General features: G+C 41.9%; 1 protein-coding gene across 1 annotated transcript in view; it reads right to left on the minus strand.

The window, feature by feature from the left end:
- Positions 1 to 16,028, minus strand: part of EPB41L4B (erythrocyte membrane protein band 4.1 like 4B) — a 147,711-nt gene that overhangs the window by 112,861 nt on the left and 18,822 nt on the right. Inside the window, exon 3 of the mRNA XM_019472320.1 lies at positions 2,414 to 2,456. Coding sequence (XP_019327865.1) covers positions 2,414 to 2,456 — 43 coding nt within the window. The remainder of the gene's footprint in view (positions 1 to 2,413; positions 2,457 to 16,028) is intronic.

Raw genomic sequence — 16,028 nt, forward strand, 5'->3', positions numbered from 1 at the left:
TTGGTTTCTAGAAAAGGGCAGAACAGCGCCACCATCCCACAACCCAAGAAACCCAAAATGAAGTGTGTTTTTCAAATTCTAGCAAATATTTCATGGTTTTAAATTTAAAAATGCATGCAACATGCAATAAAAATAGATGATTACCATACTTTATGATACTCTAATCATTATCATTATCAAGCAACAGTCCATTTGGCAAACATGTTTTTGTTCAAAGAGGTGTGCCCCACAGCACGCTGTGAATGACAGCAAGTTCCAGAACCCAAAATGAAGTGTGTTTTTCAAATTCTTCAAAGCAGCAAATATTTCATGGTTTTAAATTTAAAAATGCATGCAATAAAAAAAAAAATAGATGATTACCATACTTTATGATACTCTAATCATTAGATTAATCAAGCAACAGTCCATTTGGCAAACATGTTTTTGTTCAAAGAGGTGTGCCCCACAGCACGCTGTGAATGACAGCAAGTTCCAGGTACACTGCCTGTTGCTGGGGGCAGGGGGAGATGGAATGGAGGAGGAGGGAGAGGGTGATGCTTCTTGTTACCAGGCACAAACACAACTCAAAAAAACCACCCAACAACCCACCCAACAGATCAGCTTTGGATTGATACACGTGAATGAGAAAAGGTAAGATAAATAACGTGAAAAGTGCTGGAGAGGACTCTGGAAGGCACCCATGAACACAGAAAGCTAACAAATTCCACGAAGTGGAGTTGCAAGAATTGTTGTTTTCTAATGCCAGAAGGTGAATGCTAGGTCTGACTTTCTATGTAACACAGATAATACAACGTTACCCACCTATCATGAGACTGTGACTAATGCATCCTTACCTGCCTAAGCCTCATCTTCCAGACCAACAGCCTGCTGGTATATTAAGTGCTGGAAAAATGACTCTTTTTCACACCTTTCTAAGGTCTTCTGTAACACCACATCAACACAGTATATATGTGCCTATTAACGATCCATTCTACTAAATGACGTGCAGCCAAAACTCCAATAATTAGAGCTCTGACGTTGTCTCCAATGATAGCTCCTAGAAGACAGGTTATAGTACCCTAGGCTGACAGTTAAGCACCACTGGTAAGGTCTGCATCAGCGAGATAAGGACTCTTACCTGCCCACTGCTAGGAAAAAAAAAGAGCAGTGAGCAACCTCCATCATGAAAGAGGAACTCTTCTCAAAGCACCTGCTGAATGCAAGGTAAAGAAAAGTATCCTATTGTGAGACAGACCTTTACAACACTCATCAAATTGCTTCCCTCTTCAGCGTTCCTCAGGGCAGGGCTTGGCCAATTTCTTTTTAAAACAGGCCCTTCACAGATTGAACACAGACAAAACAGTGCACCTAAACTGGTTGAAGGTGTTACAGAAACATTGATTTTCCAAATTTTAAGACAGATCAAGAAACTGACAAAGCTATCACAGAAAGTGCACCTGCAAATCACTTAATCACTTAAGGTAAAGCAGTCTGTGATGTGATGAAAAGGTGAGAGAAAGCCAACCACCAAAACCTTACCCATACCAGCTATCTTTACCATCTATTCTAGCAGACTGACACCCACACACCCTGGGGTGAAAGCAAACTGTCCTAAAGGTCTTTGAAGAAACTCCTCCACCATTTACAAAAATCATCTAGGTATTTGGATACTTATCGGAAAGAAAGGCACTGAAGCAATCAAGACCCATTTCTGTGAGGTCCTGCAAGGGGATCAACAATTTCCTTGCAAAACGCTGTATTTTAATCTCACAGAAGCGATATTATCAGTGGGCCTATGGCTGTTGCCAACTGCAGTATATTAATAAAACACGTTAGTGCCGATGCTGTACTGTACCCAAGCCTGCAACCAGATTATTAGAGATCCAGGAGTAGCTTGCCTGCCTTAGCCAACTTCCACAAAAAACTCAGTGGCCAAACCCAACCCCTCTACCCAAAACTGCCTTTGATGAAACAGTAGGTATTTCTGCTAGTTTTATTTATAACATACAAAAAAGAGGTTAACCATTACACAATGAAATATTTTCCATTTACTCTTTGGAAAAAAAAAAACCCAAAAACAAAACCCAAAAAACCCAGGAAATCTGTTCTGGATCAGAAGCAGTGACAGAAACCGTGGTCTGCGTCCAGGCAACCTGATTTCACAGATCAGACTGAAATTACCTGGCAACCTACTCTGCCTGAGACAAACAGCACATGTTTAACAAGAGCTCCTGGAGGCTGGTCTATTGCTTATAAGTGCTCTTGCATTTAGACCTGATATAGTCAGCCAATTAGCCATTAAATTAAATCTATTTCCTAAGAAATATTTATGCCATTAAAGGCCATATTTAAACATTCACAATCACGTTCAAGTACTCTAAGTTCAAATTCTTAAGGAAGTAACAAAATAAACAGGCAGAGACATAGTACTTACTTTTTATTTGCTTCTTAATGAATTTTGAATGGTCCAACCAGTGCTAAAAAAAGAAAATCCACGTTTAAAAGCAGTTCCATTTCAAGATTTTGTTGACACAATAAACTAATTACAGTAAAATTTGCCAGATAAAAATTCTCTTCGAAGGAAATATTGCCGTATTTATTTCCTAAACTACTACACATTTGCAAAAGTGTTTATTTGCACATTTACCAACTTACCTTCTTTCATGGGGGAAAGCTTGACTTACAAATGCATCAGTACTGCCAGGGAAGTTTCACTCTTCCAGAGAGAAAACCTCAAAGTCCAAAGCCACAAAGCAGTGGTGTGTAAGGAAAATACCCTTTTGTCCCCAGGTTTGACTGTTGCCCAAGTGCCCCTGAGGACAGCAGGCCAAACCCCTGGGTTTCATTCTCCTTTCACGTCCCCTGTTTGACGGAGACCCTCCAGATTCTGTACTGTCCTGCCTTCCATTGCTCCATAGCCAAGTCTTTTCAAGGTAAGGATCAAGACTTAACCCCCACTAAAAACATTTGGGAAACACTGATGCATACCGCCCTCCCCTTTTTAAACTAATGGCAAAAGACCTTGAATAGATGCAACTATGATGACAAAAAAAGTATGCTTCCCAGCAAAGTTTATGCACACTCTCGTCAGTGCAAGTTGCATCTACAGAAGAGTAACCATAAACATGCTCTGGTGTAAATTTAGCTTAAATTTTTGACTGTCTCTGTGCAATGTCCTACACAAGGCTGCAATCTGATTTGAAGCAACCCCAGGTAAATGCTCCTGTTGCACAAGGTAATAAAATAGTATTTGGACTTCCTCGAAATAAATGTTTTGCTATCTTTATATATTTATTTATTTTAAAATAATAAACTAGGTACTATGGAACAAAATCTTAGCAGAAAAAAACCTCTTCCTTCCTCCCTATTAAAGCATTCATGCTTTCAAGAAAAGGAGAATCTCTGAATGACTACTTATGATTCCACTAACACGGCGCTACCATGGCTAAATAAATGCGAAAAATTATTTGTTGGATAGTAATACTGGTATTTATTTACTAAGTATGTCCTCAGCCAAGCCAAAATTTATTTATCACAGGTATAGAAGGGTATAGATCGAAAGTCTGACAACTTACGACCCTTGAGGTAAATAAATCTCACAAAAAAAGAAGAGAGAGAAAGAAATGGAACAGTTATTCTGAAGGTGCTTTTATTTGCATGAGACTTGCTAGACTCCCTTAGGCGAGGCTGCCAAGGAATCCATCCTTACAATCTGAGAAATCTCTACCAGAGTGGAAATAAAACATTGCAGCAGCTCATACAAATAGATCCCTTAGAGCTGCAAGCAGTTTATTCTGTCTCTACTTTGCTCTCTTATGAAGAATTACACCAGAAACCACAGCAGTTTACAGCAGCTTTGTGAAATTTCAGATTTTTGATAAGGAAAAAATATCAACATTGAAACTTTGCTTTTTTAACTGAAATTATACAAGTCTGTTACTTTCACACCTCCAGGGCAGATTAATTTTTTATGCTTCAAATACCTAGCTACAAAAATGTCTTTCTCCTCGATATTTATTTTGGCTAAAGATAAACCACTCACAAAGACAAATATACCGATTCCATTAAAAGAAAAGTTTAGCTTCATGTTAAATAAAACCAAACATGAATAACATCTATACTACAGGCAAAAATCCTCCAATAACTTTTAATCTGTGACTCATGTTAGTACCATGTTCAGAAATAAGCACTGCACAACCTGAACTACAATAATTCCCAATGAAATAACAGCTGATAGTGCCAACCTTGGAATGTGGTCTTCTAGGTGTATTAAAAGTCAAATAACAGCAAGTTTCAAACTGATTATTTGTAAGTGTATATACTTCAAAGAAAGTTTAAAAATAACTAACAAGACTCTAGGAACTACTTGAGCAGACCATTAAATGAGACTATAGCCTAGACAGGAAACTATCATTCACTCTCCGTACCCAAGCAGCCAGAGGCAGACTGCTCCAGGAGATAAAACACAGCAAGCATTAAACTCATCTCTCTTCAGAAGCAAGAATGAGCTGCAGTTTTACCCCCATCCCACATTGCACATCATGGTTGTGTGTGATGTGGCCACCACACAGATCACAAAATAAAAATAAGGAGGTAGGACATGGACTGGCAGTATTATTGGCCCAGAGTTCCCAGGCCTGGCAGTTTTCATGCAGATTTCTGAACCAACACCAATTTAAAAGTCAGATATTTTGTGCAACTTCTGTGAAAATTAGGCTGAATTTCAAGACTCCTTTGCCTCAGATAATGTCAAAAGGCTTCTTCATCACACTGGAAATCACACCAGCTTTCCAAATGTCCCTCTGAGCTCAAAAAATTTCGTAGCTTTCTAGCTAAAGTGAAAAAAAGGTTTGGGCTTGGCTACATACTGCTTGCTGACTCAAGAACAAGAAAGTGAGAGCAATGAATTCTGAAGTCTCACTAGGAAGCTGAGTAAAACCAGAGGGGACCTTCTACTCTCTCAGCACCTATGACTGTAGCTCTGCCTATCTTGTGCTCTAGCTAAACAACTGTACATCATTTCAGGATCTGAAGAAACTTAAGTTTCATCAAAGAAACTTAACTATGGATCTTACAATGTAGGACTGAGGTTGACCACAGTCATTTCAACTATGTAATGCCACATTCCCCATATCCAGTCTGGACTCAGAAGTATCAGTGCAGAACAAGGAGAAGGAAAGGGATTAATTGGTTTAGGACTCTCATGATAGGAAGACAGTGTCTAAGCTACTTTGCCCACAGTAAGGGGAAAAAAACCCTGCAAACCTGGTCAAACTGCAAATAATCAAGATTCTATGATTACTTTAGAATAGAACAGAACAGAATAAATAGTTCAGTTGGAAGGGACCTACAATGATCATCTAGTCCAACTGCCAGACCAATTCAGGGCTGACCAAAAGTTATAGCATGTTATTAAGGGCATTGTCCAAATGCCTCTTAAACACCGACAGGCTTGGGGCATCGACCACCTCTTAGGAAGCCTGTTCCAGTGTTTGACTACCCTCTCAGTAAAGAAATGCTTTCTAATGTCCTGTCTAAACCTCCCCTGGCACAGATTTGAACCGTTCCCACACGTCCTGTCACTAGATCCCAGGGAGAAGAGATCAGCAGCTCCCTCTCCACTTCCCCTCCTCAGGCAGCTGTGGAGAGCAATGAGGTCGCTCCTTTAATTCTGCCAGGTAAACTGGAAGTTCAAATGCTGGATTAACTTCCATTTATTTCTGTTTAATCCCAGCATAATTTCTTTGCTTTGCCAAATGAATAATGTTTCCTATGGTATTAACTGACATAAACCAGTAGTCACTGGTTGGGATTCACGTGTTGAAAACACACCAATCAATTCCACATGAAAGAAACACCATTTTTAAAAAAGCCTGGAAGCACATATTTATCTCATTAAGGTCTCCTGTTGATCACTCCCTTTTTCTAACTGAAGAGGAAAAAATAAGTACCTAAACACTTCGTAAGTGGTAGCAACCAATATTTTCTCCAAATAGTCACGCAGCAAGGGAAAGATGTATTTATGTGAAGATATAGCAGATAAACTATAGCTACTGAACAGTCTACATCAGGACCACAGTGACTGCCAAATGAAAACTGAAAGGGGGGGTACCACAGGTTGACACAAACCCATCACACACCTGAGCTTTGCAAATTCCACCGCCTCTCTACTTGGTTCCTAAAAGAATGAAAAATCCTTGTCTTGATCTATACAGCCCTCAAAGGTGACCTGAAAAGGAAAAAATTGCGTTTGACTCTTTTTGGTTGGCTTACTTTGCTAGTTTAAAATGCATGAAGAATGAAGAACATAGACTGTTTCCCTTATGGTTATTTATATACTTAACTATCAACTATCAAAAGCTCATTCTTACTGGAAGTTATATTTGCGCTCTCAAAAATATTGCTTAAATGCTTTCTCAAGCCTTACCTGGAGGTCTCTACTTGGTTCCTAAAAGAATGAAAAATCCTTGTCTTGATCTATACAGCCCTCAAAGGTGACCTGAAAAGGAAAAAATTGCGTTTGACTCTTTTTGGTTGGCTTACTTTGCTAGTTTAAAATGCATGAAGAACATCTTGAATAGACTGTTTCCCTTATGGTTATTTATATACTTAACTATCAGTAAGAGAAAGCTCATTCTTACTGGAAGTTTTATTTGCTCTCTCAAAAATATTGCTTAAATGCTTTCTCAAGCCTTACCTGGAGGTACCGGAGGGAGAACCGTGCTAAATGCTCAGGTTCAGAAAAGAAGGTGTGCTAAACAAAAGCTGGCACCTTTAAAACCAAAAGTCAGTTATCCCTTCAACTGTCTTCTTGCTGTCTGATTTCCTACGCACCTGAATTCTACCAAGCTGTCTGCCATTAGCCACATGGCCTTCTAAAGCAGAGAGGATAAAAACGTATGTAACACATGGGAGGAAGGAATCACCAAAAACAAGTCAATAAAAACCCTACCTACCAAACGACAGTTTGGGGACTTCTCTACACGTAAAAAGTTAAAAAGTAACAAAGGAGAAAAAGCCGCTTCCTCTTTTCTTCTGAAGATCACCTTTTATATATTATTATGGTATTAACAGAAAACCAAATGAGAATTGGGGTCATGTAGAAACTCAGGGACTAGACAAGCATATACTTAGAAATGGTATAAGCTCCCAAGAGTTTACAGCTTAAAATGGTGAAGAGGTTGTTCTTTACACTCATGTAAGTTTCTTTGATCCATCCTCAAAAGTTATGTTCCTCTTGAAAATGCAGATGCAGAGAAAAACTGCTTTTAGATAAATTGCTCAGATACAACTCAAGATTTAATGAACACCAGGTGTGATACTGGTTAGTATTTTCAATATGAAGCAGGCTGATGGGACACGATGCACCTCCGTAGGGTTAGTAATGACTCCAAACTGCAGAGAGCAAGCGAGCTGGGACACAGAAAGGCATTTCTAAACTGGCTGGAGAAATTATTGAAGTAAGGATTCTGCAAGATCAACACAGACAATTACAGCACTCCCAAATTACAGGCTGAGCCCCAGGGGAGAGGGGAGGAGACTGCCTGGCTTCCATTGGGCTGCTGCACCAGGGTGACAGGAAAAGACTCTTAGAGGGCCACCGAGGTCCTTGGGGCCTGGAAGTGGGTTTTTTTTCAGTCTGAGGACAAGAAGCCTACCCAAGGGGTGACTGAAGATGAAGCCAGACCCTCCGTGGCAGTGCACAACAAATAGCAACAGATCAAGCAAAGAAGTTAGAGAGACAGCTTTTGCTTTGCTGTGGTGGTTTGACCTTGGCTGGCCACCAGGTGCACACCAAGCCGCTCTATCACTCCCCCTCCTCAACTGGACAGGGGGAGTAAATATGGCGACCGACTCGTGGGTCAAGATAAGGACACAGATATCACTAAGCAATTACTGTCATGGGCAAAACAGACTCAACTCAGGGAAATTAATTTAACTTCTTACCAACCAAATTGGAGTAGGATACTGAGAAATAAAAACAAATCTTAAAACACCTTCCACCCACCCCTCCCTTCTTCCCAGGCTCAACTTAATTCCTGATTTCTCTACCTCCTCCCCCAAGGAGCGCAGGGGGACGGAGAATGGGGGTTGTGGTCAGTTCATCATGCGTTGTCTCTGCCGCTCCTTCCTCCTCACACTCTTCCCCTGCTCCAGTGTGGGGTCCCTCCCACGGGAGACAGTCCTCCGTGAATTGCTCCAGCACAGGTCCTTTCCACAGGGTACAGTCCTTCAGGAACAGACTGCTCCAGCGTGGGTCCCCCACGGGGGTCACAGTTCCTGCCAGAAAATCTGCTCCAGCGTGGGCTCCTCTCTCCATGGGTTCACAGGTCCCACCAGGAGCTGCTCCAGTGTGGGCTTTCCATGGGGTCACAGTCTCCTTCAGGCACATCCACCTGCTCCAGCGTGGGGTCCTCCATGGGCTGCAGGGGGACAACCCTAGTCACCATGGTCTTCTCCACAGACTGCAGGGGAATCTCTGCTCTGGCACCTGGAGCACCGCCTCCCCCTCCTTCTTCACTGACCTTGGTGTCTGCAGAGTTATTTCTCTCATATTCTCACTCCTTTCTCTCAGCTGCCGTTGTGCAGCAGTTTTTACCCCATCTTAAATATGTTACCACAGAGGCATTACCAACATTGCTGAGGGGGTCAGCTTTAGCCAGTGGTGGGTCTGTCTTGGAGCTGGTTGGAACTGTCTCTGTCCAACAGGGGGACAGCTTCTGGCATCTTCTATCAGAAGCAACCCCTACAGCCCCGCCGCTACCAAAACCCTGCCAGGCAAACCCAATACATTTGGAGAAGCAGTTCTGCCAAGAAGACTGCAGTTCTGCCAGGAAGAAGTGCTGGATTTCACCCTCAAGGTCCCTTCTAGCTGCTCCACTGGGAGTCCTTTTCAAGAGTGGGCAATAAACAACAACAAAAAACCCAACCAATAAAGAAACACAAAAAGCCAGTAAAATGCTTTCCTCTCTTATTTGGCCCTTTGGTGACTGCATCTGGACTCCTGTGTCCCCTCCTGATCTCTGCAGTCCAGGAAAGACACTGATGAGTGTGGTGTGGGCCCAGCGCAGAGCCTTTGGGATGGTGAGCGGCTGGGGCACACGAGGGCAGGCTGAGGGAGCTGCCTCTGGTCTGCATCGAGAATGAAGACTCAGGGATGGACCTGACTGGTGACTTCAGCTGCCTGCTGGGAGGCTGTAGAGAAGATGAAGACTGACTCTTCTCAGAGGTGCTCCATGGCAGAATAATGAGTGGCACCACAGCCAGGAGATATCCCAGCTAGACAAAAGGAAAAGATTGTCACTGTGAGACTGCTCAGACAAAGCACAGGCGCCCAGAGGGACTGTGAAGCCACCATACTTGAGGGTATCCAAACATGACTGAACAAAGCCCCGAGAAACCAGATCCAACTAGGGCTGCTCTGAGCAGGAGATTGGATATATGCGCACCCCTTCAACAGGCAAGTTTTGGAGGCATCCTTCAGGATGCTGCTCTACAATCTCACCTACCTGCCTTGAAGAAGGGGGCGGGGTGGGAAGCATTCACATCACAAGACCAAGCTGGGATTAACGAGGTGAACAGTTTGTGTTTGCACTCAGATGAGACCAACTTTTCGTAAAATACTGGCAGGATCTTACAACTACAAGAGTTTCAAGCTCGGAGGCTCAATCTTGTTTTAGATCCTCCTCAGATACTGCCGCCACCATCTTGTTGAACGGAGCCCAGGCACAGTGGTATAGTGCATCGAACCCCGAGGGAGAGGGGAGGAGAGGGCCCGGCTTCCATGGAGATGCTGCCTTCCTCAGATGGCAAGGGACACCCCCATCAGCTGTTCTGCATTTATACCCCACCCTCATACCCCCACCTCCCATTATGGTTGTTAACCTAATGAACTGACAAGGAGTTTATTTCTCTACAGGATTTTTTTGTTTCAATCTGACAACTACTTCTAAGTTTCCATAAATGGCAACTGCACTCAAGACTTTTCCATAGGATTATGTTCTCTATGGAGAAATCTGTACTTGCACTGAAAGCTTTTGGGGTCCACTAGCTGATGGGGTAGAGGCATTAATAATGACCTAACAAGTGCAGGTAAATAAGATGACATCAGCTGAAAACAATTTATGTCACATTCCTTTTGCAGTCAAGGACCACTACAAATTCCTTGCAAATTCCTTTTGCAATCAAGGACCCCTACCAATACTACTGTAAGTTATAAAATGTCGATGACTGTTGCAAACATGCTTCTATGAACTAGCAACCCAGGCGCTCAGCTGTCCTGTGCCACTCCACAATTCACCCTGTTTCCCTAGAGACACCATGACCACTGTTATCAGGAGACAGTAAGGTCCGTCTTTGTTCACCTCCACAGTTGGACTGACTCAGCTCTAGCTTGCACTCCAGTGAAAGATTCCCCGTTTCATGAAAAGACTCTCAAACACTTCAGCTATTCTAATCTCCCGCCCCTCCAAAAGTCCTGGGAAGACCAGCAACTCGATTCATTTTAAATGAAGGAGGAGTACTTTTCTCCTGCATCTTCTAAATGTATCGATCAAACATCCCATCTGTGCTGAGGCTTGCTGTCTGTTATTCTTCTGTTGCAAACACTGCTATTCTTCTGAAGAATCCATTTAATCTTTACTGGGCACACTCTGCTGACCATTGCATGCTTTTGTGAAACCGCTCAAGTGCATGCATCATTTTCCAATGACCAAGTGTAGTATCAGTTCATCTTTGTCATAGCATAAGTATGTTCAGTCACTATTTTTTGTGGACTCCAGTTTTATGATCCCCATGCCTTCGTTCCCCTCCCCTCCCCCGCTTACTTCTGTTTCTAGCCGCTAATACTTGAAGCAATATGAACATTCTATGGCATCCATTCTGTCAGAGAACTAAGCCTCAACCATAAAAGCAATTTTTTGGCCAACTGTAACTACTGTATAGAGCAGAGCAAAAGGTAGTCTAAGGCTTTTAACTGAAATGTGCTCAAAACCAGCCATTTGTGTCTCCATGCGCATTAGAATTTTCCTGAGCGCAAGCTCTGCAAGTGGAACTGCAACACTTCAAGCCACACTTCACACCTCCAGGCTTTGGTAAGGCTCTGAGAGCAAGACATCCCTACATACTTACTGACCTTCAGAGAAGGTTTGACCCCTACAGCACCCTCAGCAGTGACCATGAATTAAAACACAGTTTTGGCTACCAGGAAGTGGTAAATAAAATTTTATTTGCAAAAAAGTCTAATTTGTCTTAATTTTGTAATTTATTTTAACTTAATTAAGGCTAACGGATGAACACAAGCAACCGGAGGCTAGTTTTTTCCAGAAAGGACTCACTTAAGACTACAGCATAAAGGTGTCAGTAGCATCGTTTAAGACTTCAGTTCATCTCTAACAGAAATATACCTGCGTTGTCTTAAACCGAAATTGGTCATAAGGACACTTAAAGAGACAAAGTGCCAGGACAGCATACACTGAACTCAAAAGTAAAAAGCTCTCAGTGATACCAAAGGCAGCAGGATTACACCCCTTTGATCCTACTAGGGTCATAGAGCCACAATTATTTGCAACTGCAACAAAGAGGTTCTGTTTAATTAAAAACCATTTCTTTCAAACGTATCTGTGGCATATGATTTCAGTTGGATTTAATACCACAGAAAGTCTAGAAGGATTTTTTGAAACAAACTGGTTTTAGCCAGAATAAAATTTTGCCTCCTACAGTTCAAAACAACACGAAAATTTATTTGCAGAAACTCCTTCTCATTCTGCCAAGTTCCCAAGATTTGCCCTTTGATTCTGATTTTGCAGAATATTTATCTTATTTTCAGAATATTCCTGCCAATTTTTAGTTCAAATTAATTGCCAAGTTGCTTAAACAAACAGCTAGCTTTTAATGAAAGAAAACTGTGATCTCCTAACAGGAAAAGGCTGCTACACAGCTCTTGCACCTGCCCATTTCATACTCCTGAAAATACATTTAGGGTCATACCGCGTATGGATTACTTTAAGGCATTTTTTTCATGGCTCTTTACAGAAACTAAACATAAAATTAGTATCACATGTATTTCAAATCCTGTCATGGTAATGTTTTAATTATCGCCATGAATACTAAGACTGAAAGATAAAACTGAAAAAGAAAAATCCCAATTACAGTATTATTCCTGGACACAAAGCAGCATATCGGAACGCAACATAACCAAGCTGTGGCATTCATGAAAGCCTTGCCTGTCCCAGCCTGAGTCTGCCAGAGCCATCTCAGAAGCATCCTGATACATGACGTGGTTTATCTGCAGTCCAGATAAACTACACATGAATAATGGAGAGCTATATGGACATCCTTCAAGACCATTATCCTATCTTAATTCATATACATGTGATAACCTACTTCAGCCCAAGGAATATTTTGCTTCACAGACCTGAGGTGACAGCAGAACTTACAATTGGACATGAACACAGATAATCACTACCACACAAAACAATAGTACACACAAGATTACTCCCTTTCTCTTCTCAGCAGTGAAACTTCATATCCCGGGGGGGAGGGGATAAAAAAAAAGTAAAACACAAAATTATATAAAAAAACCTTGCCCTGTGTAGCATAATTCTCATCAGATTTATTATACAGACAATGAAAGCTGATGCCACTCCAGATCAGTTCTAGCAATAAAAAGCAAGTTACCTTTAATTTTGAAGCCTGTGCCCAAACACTCAAAAAAATAAACTGAAAGGATTTGTAACAGGCGACAAACCTGACTAAATCTGTTGAAGAAAACTAAGGAAACCACTTCAGCTTACACTCCAATTACGCACAAAGACAAAAGAAAACAGCAAAAACTGTTTGCTGTCCTGGATAGACTGGGGACTTTATTTTTCTACACTTAGAAGAAAGGTGAAGAAGCGTCACTGATAGACAGTATCACAACCACCTGCCCTGTATGGCTGCTTCTCAAGTCTGTGCCAAGGAAATGGTCTCCAGCCCTCCTGGAAACAGCAGGTGCTGCTGGAAGACTAAAAACCAGAGATGCTCTGGGAATTCTTAAGTGTTTTAGAGTCTCCCACCAAGTGTTCATAGACTGCAATACAGCCTTGGACAGCCACAGCTGGAAGTAGTCATTTATCAGGTGTTCTGCATTGCTGTGGAGTCAGCCACATTGTCTTTGTCCAGTTACTGAATTGGCATTCATATCACTGCCGCTATTAGTAACTGAAGCACTGGGTACTACAGGATACTGTTACCTGTACAGCTCTTGGGACCCTCCAGCTCTGACTGGTATTTGTTGCTCTGGGTTAACAATCCACAGACACGCATCCTGCAACAACCACAGTCCCAAAAAGTTCATCATCCAGAGGAACAAGAGAGATTCAGGGAGGGAAAACAGTCACAGATTCATTTCACAGTTTATTCATGGGGAAATGGGATGTTTCTATCAGAAGTAGAAAAGGAAACCTTTTGCATTATTCAAAATATTTACCAGTCTCCCTTCGTCCCAATATCCAATGTATTGAACAATAAGGCTTGTCCCTATTTTGTTCCGCCTAATGAGCACTTGTTGTTACAGTACTAAGCAGTACCTAAGGAAAGAGACTCCCAGATATCACACTATGAAGCTGACTGGTTTGAGTTGCTCATTTTTCCACATCCCTCACACCCTTAAGAAGTCACAGCAGTAATATCAAGAGCAAGCAGTTGAAAAAAACCTCTTGATTTGAATGACAGTGAGCCCTTAAAAGAAAACTCAGATGCAGCAGAGGCAGTCATGAAGCACCAAGTCCCTCCAAGGCCCTGACCCAATAACTGCTGAAACATCCAGGAGTCTAGTTCATGACATGTAGAGAAAACAAAGGCATTCAGGTGTTATTCTTTGTTGTCCAGCTTGTTTCACCCTCCACCCTCACACTGCATTGTTTAAAACCTATGTTGTGAAGCATACACGCTCCTGACCCTCCCACAAAAACCTGGCCACAAGGCCACCTCCCATACAGGTGAGGATATCTCAGTGTCCAGATCAGTGGGTCCTGACACATTGCTGCTGGTTAGGTCCAGTCTGGGCAACACAGTTCTTGCCCCCTTTTTTCCCTTCTATTTTTGTACTTGGAACACTGCTTTCACGAAAGCCTTTTTTAGTTTCTACACACTCTTCTCCATCTCCTCCCTCCACTGTCTTCTTGCCTCTCACAGCAAATGAATCAAAACCCAATTTAGGAATTGGTCAAAATAAGAAGTTCAGATGAAAATGCAGCTTGCAAGGACAATTCGCTGCAGGTCGGTCCTGGCTCTCATCTCCCCAGGGAACCTTGGCCCCCACTGCAGCCACAGGCACCTGCAGGAGGCACGAGCTGTTCTTGCACAAAAGTCTTGCTGTACACACACTGTAAATCCAGTGCTTCCCAATGTGCCCAGATACATTGGGTGCGTCCACACATCCTCAAAATGGCTCAGCTGGCTTCAGAGTGCAATTCACCTACCCAGCTGGGAAAGGCTGTTCCATATAGACCTTCTTTAAGCTGAGGGGCCTTTGTGACATTAGAGATTGGACATAAAGGACTTAAAGGATCACTGAACAACATGCATGTAAGAAAAGTGGTATTTTAATTCTTTTGCTTCCATGCATTCCCAACTAAAGTTTCACACCTCAAGAATTACAGCAGCTCATTTGCAAAAAGCAAAAAAAAAAAAAAAATTTGAAGATATATCTTAAGTCGTCTTCCCTCTCAATTACTCTGTAATTGTTCTTGTGATGAGAAAGAAAATCACGAGGGAAACAGAAGCAAATCCCAAGCTAAACAACATGGGCAATCCTTCTGTTCTGAATTCCCGTAAAACAAGCGGGGCTGGGAGGATATCCATGTTTTGCTATCACAGGACAGACAACTGGAACAAAGAATGCAACTGTAGAAATGGAGAGATCTATATCCTGAGAGAATTCTGTAACATGTTGCAGCTCATAAGGAGCTGTAAACCACAGAAGCCTTTTTTCTTACGATGATCTGGAATAAGAGACAAAGAAAGGACAAGCCTGGACAGAAGATGAATAAATATTAGCTACCAGCAGCCTAAAATAAATGTCAAGTACCCAAACCAACCACAGAATATGTTGCACATGAGCAGTTTCTGCAAAGATCAATAAAATACTTCCTCATGGCAACTCAACTTTGACCGTATGGTCTCACAAGATTTTATTATTGCTATTTCCAACCTCAACTAAAGCTTTCAAGGCTTCCTGCTTTGCTAGAACACACACACGCACCATAGTAAAAGTAATTAAAAACGCAATAAGCTTTACATTTCCTCTAAACCACTGCAGAGACCTCCTACATAAGAGTGGCACTCTTCAATCACCCCAAGCACTACTTCCCTGTTGAAGTCCTGTAACTGTCAGCTGAACAAGAAATTATTTCTTTCATTCTCATTTCCTTCCTTCACTCCTCCTTTCCATCTCTCTCTTCCCTCCCTTCCACAAATAGGAGGAACAGAAAAACAAAGCAGGGTTTTTATTACAAAACGATGGTAACATTCAAAGGGCCTTTAGATTGTTCCCAGACTCACTAGAGCTGTCCTAGAGCAGTGGTCCCCAACCTTTTTTGACAGCGTAAAAAGTAAAGAAGTTTTTGAGCATGCACCTCCAATATATGTATATTTATTTATAAATTATATACATGTCCCACTGTACTACTATATTGTGCACATGAAAATAGAAATTTAAAGAGGATGAGAACGATGAAAGAACCACCACTAGAACAGATGCAGAGCACTAAGTCTCAGGAGTTTTGTTACTGAGTCTGGTAGAAAAAAAAGAGTTGGTCCAAAGCTATTATAATGCAACTACAGTAAGATGCAGTTTTATCCCTCACTATAACCTATAAATTGTGATCAGTCAAGGTGCTGAACATCAGCAGGCAATGCACCTGTGCCGCTTTTTAAACCTCACTTACGAATAAAGGTTCTCCACTAGATCAAGTTCTTCCACACACTAACAATAATGGGCGGGGAAGACGACCGGCCTGGCTGAACGGGGAGCTCTTGCTGGGACTCAGGAAAAAAAGGAGAGT

This window comes from Aptenodytes forsteri, unplaced genomic scaffold, assembly GCF_000699145.1.
Source record: "Aptenodytes forsteri isolate BGI_AS27 unplaced genomic scaffold, ASM69914v1 Scaffold114, whole genome shotgun sequence".
In the NCBI taxonomy this organism is placed as follows: domain Eukaryota; kingdom Metazoa; phylum Chordata; class Aves; order Sphenisciformes; family Spheniscidae; genus Aptenodytes; species Aptenodytes forsteri.